This window comes from Gobius niger (assembly GCF_951799975.1).
Source record: "Gobius niger genome assembly, chromosome: 4".
NCBI lineage: Eukaryota > Metazoa > Chordata > Actinopteri > Gobiiformes > Gobiidae > Gobius > Gobius niger.
The window spans coordinates 17,840,078-17,846,904 of NC_136855.1; the positions used below are offsets into that span (position 1 = coordinate 17,840,078).

Genomic DNA, 6,827 nt, shown 5'->3' on the forward strand with positions numbered 1-6,827 from the left:
CACAGAGCTTTAACTACAGGCAGCTGTACTAGCACTAATTAACACTGGGTCGGGGGCAGGTGCTGGGGTAGTGGATGTAGAGAGTGACTAAGCACACATCTAACTTTAGTGTGGTTCATTTGTATTATATGTGTCGCCTGTTATGCGAGCTGAACATTTTGAAATCTAAAACACATTATATTAGCAGAATTCTCTTTGAAAAAGGCAAAGTCAAGCTGTATTTTGAGTCATAAACAGAATCTCAAGTGAAAGGAACAGCAGGAGCAACACTGTCGACTGCTTCTGCAAACGTCACAGCTATGTTCTCAACCTGAATAATGGGAATTGGAGCGGCGTTATGTTTGTTAAATTTGGTACATTTTCCAGAAGTTGGTGTTGAGAAACTTAACTTTTGTGGGAAAACACAACTGAAAATACCATAGTTGAAGATACAGGGGAAGAATATACCGTCAATATAAAAATAGGCAAGAGGGATTTCAGATGGAAGGAGGATTTTATAAATATACCACACAATAAAACTATATAAATATAAGGACTCATATTAATTTAAATAAAGTCACAGCTTTCTTCGAATTCGAGATACAAACATGGGTCCCCAGGTCATACCGGGATGAGGCACTACTAAAATGCCCAGTTTGGAATCACAGGGGGCAATTGTGCCATTCTGAAGAGGAGCTTTCAGGTCATGACTAAAGCAAAAGTGTTTGGAAAAAGGAACAGCAAGCTCCTCCCACAGGTCTTCGAGTTCAGCTTCAGGACAGTCTTTCAGCACTGCCTCCACCACCAAGCAGTTCTCCGCGCGGGACAGAGTGCAAGTTGAATAGACCACAGTGCCCCCCCGACACACAGCTGACAAAGCAGACCTGCAGCAAATTAACAGGAAAAATAGGAGTAATGATTTTTTTTATTTTCTAGTAATGTTAAGTTGTGAGCTGACACCTTTAAAATAATACATTACTAAATACTAATACTCTTCTTTTATGCATCAGTCGTCCTGAATAAGTCCCAGTGTTACAGGATATACTGAACCCGAACACCCAAAGACTGTTAAACGGTAACTTACTTCAGAAGTTGGGTTTGCAGTGCAGGCAGCATTGCCCTTTCTCTTAATCTTTGCTCCCCCTGCTGACCACCTGAGGAATACAGCCAACTCCTGTCATTGGAGCATGGGGCATCCACTAAAACCTGTTGAAAATGGAATAAAACTATTTTAACAAGGTTGAGCAACAAAAGTGGCTAAACTCAAGTCTATGAAAAAAAAAAAACTCCCCATAGACCATAGCTGCCCGGAATGATTTATTTCATAGGTTTTGTTCTCCAATATTGATCCAAAATTGTGAGCTTACCAGAACCCAATATTTGCAGCACAGTTGGACATGTGTGATTAGATTTGTTAGGTACTTTTATTCATCCACACAGTCCCCCACTGTTCACTTTCACAGTATGTATGGCAAGTCGCTCTCCGCTTTCCTTTTAACATTTTGGTCCATTATCAGCCACTTTGTTCTTTGGCTCTAGTTTTGAATTTTTTCCATAGACTTCCACTGGGCTTATTAGGCACATTTCAAAAGCTTGCTCTTTTGATATTTTTCAAACAACAACCTTGAAAAGGCAGCATGAACCAGCATTTGTTAAATCTTGAACTCCAGCTACAAAAGCAGAGAACATGGCAGCGTTGTTCATTTCACCTTGTCATATTTGGACGGTTCGCTTTGGCCAAAATAACGGCCGTCTTGTGCAGAAACAATCACACAGCTGTTTACTGAGGGAGGGAGAAAAGACTCCAGGGTTTTGGCCAGCCAGTCTCGCCTGTGCGGATCCGGTTCATTACAGCAGAGAAGTGCTGGAACAAAACAGATTAAAACTAGCATGTTTGCCTTTAAATAATCTTTTTAACTGTCACTACACACACTACTTTAGATCATTACTTTAAAGGAACAGGCTGCCGTTTTTATATACTGTTCTTACCTGAGCTTAGACGAGTTGATGCGTACCTGTCTGGCCTTTATGAGTGCGCTCAGTTAGAAGCGACTTTACGGTGCGGGCGTCAAAGTAATCCTAAGGTATTTTTACGCCCGACAATATAGTAACCCTTTATATCCGCTTGGAAAATCGACATGTTTAATTTTGTGTGACTATACTTGGATCGTGTAACTACTCACATAACCGTGTTTAAACAGAGGAAATGTGGAAGAGCTTGGTCGCTTCCAACTTAACCCCCGTTTGGGTCCATGAGGAGAGGCTAAATGCAAAGAACATGTTGGGTGTTTTTGCGTGACTGAGCGCATGCTTAAAGACCAGACAGGTACGCATCAACTCGTCTAAGCTCAGGTAAGAACATATCTCAGAATGTAAAAACGGTGGCCTATTCCTTAAAGAAGAAGAATCTCGAGGACATGAGAGATGTACAGTATTATTTGAAAGAAACAAGCCTGGGAGAGAAACATGGTATTTGTTGTTAAAACTGGGTCATAAGTGCAGCAGTCTAGAAGTTAAAGCTGTTTCACTGTTAAATGGTCACATTTACATATATAGTACCTTTCTACCTGCTTTAGGCACTCAAAGCACTGTACATCAAGGAACCAATCACCCATTCAAACAACAGTCTACGAAGACTCTGGAGGCAAGGTGGGTGAAGTGTCTTGCCCTGCGGGATTCTAACCACTGATCCTCCGATCACAAGACGACCCGCTCTACTCTATGTGCCACCGTCGCCCCACTGTTCTGACTAATAAAGCCTATAATGGGCCATACAATTGTTCAGCTTATTTACTTTTCAAACAACATACAAAAAAACTGACAGGATTGTGCACAGAAGAAATGAAAGCTTTAACAAAATACCACGAAAGTCAGTGGTATATGTGGCTCACCTGGGTTGCAGCTCTGCATTATAGCTATAGCTTTGCCTCCCGGAGCTGAACATAGATCCAAAATGTTCTCCCCATTTTTGACTTGCAATGCCAGCACAGGGAGAAGAGAGGCAGCATTCAGGAGGTAATACTGCTTTAAACAGCTGGGCCTGTGGGCTTGTGAGGGAAATCTCTGAGGATACGGATGGATGTAGCACTGTAGTAAAGGACTTTCTGATAGCTCTGATTGCAGACAATGAGATCCACAATCAGTCTGGAGATTAGAGCCATCAGAGAGGCCTTTGGTGATGCACTCAGCCGTCGACATTGGGCCATTTCCCTCTGGCTGTTTCAAACAAGGCTGTGTTGGAGGCGGTGATGATTCCGCCGTCTGTGACCGAACACTGAAAAATCCCTGGGTTTTGAGAGTTCGTCTGACGTCTGACACAGCAGTGAATCTATTGAGCATGACCCCATATTGCCAAGAGTCAGGGTTCAAAAGGACCGCCCTGTGGAGAAGCTAAAGGTCAATGAAAACCATAATATAAGCATGACATTGACTGATGAATATTGAGTTTTGTGAAAGTCTACCTCGCAGATGTCCACAAATCCCCAAGCTCCAGCCTGTACTGATGGTCAAAGTGGTCCAACACAGATTGACATGGGACCTTTTTTCTCCTTAGCTGAAAGAAAAAGAACAGTAGAATGAGGAAAAAATACAAAGTGAATGAAGTTGGTTTGTTTAAATGTAAAACTGGCTACATCTAGTGGAGAATGCGCGAAAACGACATCGAGTGGCTCGTTGTTGAATATCTAATTACAAGCTTTTCTCTGAAAATGTTGGCAATCATATAGCCCCCCACATATTATTTTATTAAAATCCATACTGTTTAAGTACAAGGAAACGCCTACCTGGCTTGTGGCAGTTCTTTGTTTCTTATTGCTCGGATTTACCAAAGAGCCTTGTGCATGGTGACAGCTACAGCCAAATGTCCAAGAACAGCCTACACGCTTTCCGACCGTAGACCAGGTATTTTTCCATGGATTATACCAATACTTCACGGAAAACATGAAAATGATGAGATGTACCTTTGTGAGATCAACATGTGATAAGAAATGTGTTTATTTCATTTGTGTAAGTGTTTAAAAAGAAAACTGCGAAATGTCACTTGTGTACGCTCTGTATATCCGTCCCCTGACAAACGTAGCGATGGACATTGGTTCCGCCGTTGGCCTTCACATAAAGCCTGCTCTTGTAGAGGTCAAAATGAATCCAAATAAAACACACACACTGCATCTACCAATTTAAAAAATGTAAACCATATCTATTGGTAACAGTGTTAATTTCGTCGACTAAAATATTTAGTCTTAATTTTAGTCAAAGTGTTATTTTTGACGACTAAAATTGGACTAAAACTAAATTAAAATTTTTCATGAGACTAAAACTATGACTAAAATGTCCAGATATTTTAGTCGACTAAAATGAGACTAAATAATAATGAAAAGGAGAGACTAAAATCATCCAAACTTCTATTGACCGTCTGAAAGAGCCTCAGATCATGTAAATTCTCTGCCAAATGAACAGCTCTGAGCTTTCTTCATGTGGAGCAGCTCCATGAAGCAGAGGAACAAGATTAAATATGATTATAATGAATATTATCAATGCAAAGTGACTAAATTTGTCTTGAATTTAGTCGACTAAATTTACTTGCAATTTTAGTCGACTAAAACTAGACTAAAATTGAAGATATTTTTTTGACTAAAACTAGACTAAAATCGAATTACATTTTCGTCAAAAGACTAAGACTAAAACTAAATTAAAATGTGTTGTCAAAATTAACACTGATTGGTAATCGTTAACACATAACTAAATAGTTAATTTGTTAGTTGTCTTGTTATCTTGCAAGGGCTTATCTATTAGCTTGACATTTGGGGATTGAGCACTGAATTAAAAACGGCACTTTAAATATGAATTGGTGGACCGCAGATAGGACAAAAGGTGTAGATACTTATAATACATAACAATTGTATTTGTAAATACTCCAAATCAATGTAGATTATTAAACATAAAATAAAAACAGTCACAGAATGTAGGAATACAATATTTTATTGTCTCAATGGTTGACTGTTTGGTTAACAAAAACATTTGATTAAATATACAATATAACATCTCCATAATCAAAAATGATTTTGGTTTGTTATAGTTTTTTACAGCTGTGTAGGTCACAGTCCTCTAAGAAACACCAGTGAACAAGTATTATCAACATTGACAATTCATTTGAACAGTTCTTGTTAACATTGTTGACCCTTACTACAGTTTTTACCATTTACATGGCAAACAGAATAAGGAAGGCAACCATCAGACAGAAAAGACCCATAGCTTCAGACAGAGCAAAGCCCAGGATGGCATAGGAGAAGAGCTGCTGCTTCAGAGAGGGGTTCCTGTAGAATAATGAAAGTAAATAAGCAACAATGAAACAATTATGCAAATACAGAACAGCCTGATAGCAATTGCCCAAGTCATATTTTCAGATTTTTGTGAAAACAAACACTTTTGAAGCCTCATAAAAGAGTTTGGCAGTGTATTTTTGGTTGCAATAAAAAATTCTGATTTGGCAGAAGAAAGCCAATGATACCTAAAGATGCAGTAGAGTTTGGAGATTAGAATGAGATTTGTCCAAATGATAGGAGGCTGATCATGAAATAATAATGCAGCAAAATCAGATATACCTTGCATATCCAATAATGAGGCTTCCAAACACTGTTCCAATACCAGCTCCAGATCCAGCGACTCCCACAGTGGCTGCTCCAGCGCCGATGAACTTTGCAGCAGTGTCAATGTCACGACTCACCGCACTGGTCTGGAATCCACGCACTGCCATCTGCTGCTGAGAGCCAACCGGACTCTGTGGGAGCAGAGAGGCAGTCTGCAAAAGATGATGCGATGCAGTTATTAATTTACACGAGGAAAGGGAAAAAAAAAAGACCAGAGCTCGGAAAACCATATACCGGTACCTGTCCATTCCTTGCATCACTTATTACTACGGATGACACAGGTCTGTACAGAGCCCGAGATCCAGCACGGACCTAGTGTTGAAGAAAAACAAAACAAAATTCCAACCTAAAGATGAATTCTTGCACTTCGGATATTACACTTAAATATTACACATATTTTCATTTATGATATTGGTTGCATGTCACAGAATGGACAACAAACGTTTGATAACATAGGCTACAACTATTAAGTATTTAAATACACACTGAAGTTAGTTGCATAATGTTCAGAAGGTGCTGCATGTTATTATTAAAATGCACAGAGACATGACTTTGGGCAATAGTTGTGTACAGTACAAACTCTGTGATTAAATGACATCACAGCTTACACACAGCTATAGTGGGTTATGATGATACATAATGTGTGCACAAAGTAAACTCTATTCATTCATCTCGACTCACCAGAGAGGGCGTGGAGACAAACTTCGCGCAGGCATACATGATTAGAAGGACGTATCGCACAGGTCAACCAGTCGGGTGTTACGCGTAGTCTGTAATATAAAGCAGTACATTTCAAACACAGAAGTCATTCATTCTTAAAGTGATAGGAAATTGGCAGCTCAAGTACATTGTGTTCTTGGTTAGTGCACACACATAAGGTCAAAATCCGCTACCCACCCGACAATTATCGCAAATACCGCAGCAAACTACGAAGACAGAGTCACTCAGTACAGTGCAACCACAGTACAGAAAGTCTGTATGATGCTGCCTCAATGAATTACTAAACAAAACCTTGCAACAGTGGAGGTTACGATTAGCACTCACCGGTTTGTTGTAAAGGTCGAACGCACGAGAGGTGTGCACATGCGCAGCAGTGAATATCTTCCTTTCCGGTTTCCTCAGACGCACGCACGATGGTACGCACGAGCGCATCTTTATTATTATTATTTTTTTTTTTAGAAAATAAAAATGTGTACGTCTTTT

At 39.8% G+C, this 6,827-nt stretch overlaps 2 protein-coding genes across 2 annotated transcripts; both read right to left on the minus strand.

Annotated features, from left to right (window-relative positions):
* Positions 1 to 535: 535 nt before the first annotated feature.
* On the minus strand, positions 536 to 4,032 carry nsun3 (NOP2/Sun RNA methyltransferase 3). The gene is made up of 6 exons (XM_079555769.1): positions 3,762 to 4,032; positions 3,441 to 3,532; positions 2,871 to 3,358; positions 1,689 to 1,843; positions 1,064 to 1,185; positions 536 to 863 (listed from the first exon to the last, which is right to left on the minus strand). Exons 1-6 carry the CDS (start codon positions 3,918 to 3,920, stop codon positions 557 to 559), a joined length of 1,323 nt encoding a protein of 440 aa, XP_079411895.1. The 5' UTR covers positions 3,921 to 4,032; the 3' UTR covers positions 536 to 556.
* A 908-nt stretch (positions 4,033 to 4,940) lies between these two features.
* Positions 4,941 to 6,447, minus strand: LOC306962197 (ATP synthase F(0) complex subunit C3, mitochondrial-like). The gene is made up of 4 exons (XM_079555284.1): positions 6,306 to 6,447; positions 5,865 to 5,936; positions 5,580 to 5,776; positions 4,941 to 5,291 (listed from the first exon to the last, which is right to left on the minus strand). The coding sequence occupies exons 1-4, from the start codon at positions 6,342 to 6,344 to the stop codon at positions 5,177 to 5,179; spliced, it is 423 nt and encodes a 140-aa protein (XP_079411410.1). The 5' UTR covers positions 6,345 to 6,447; the 3' UTR covers positions 4,941 to 5,176.
* Between the last annotated feature and the right edge of the window lie 380 nt (positions 6,448 to 6,827).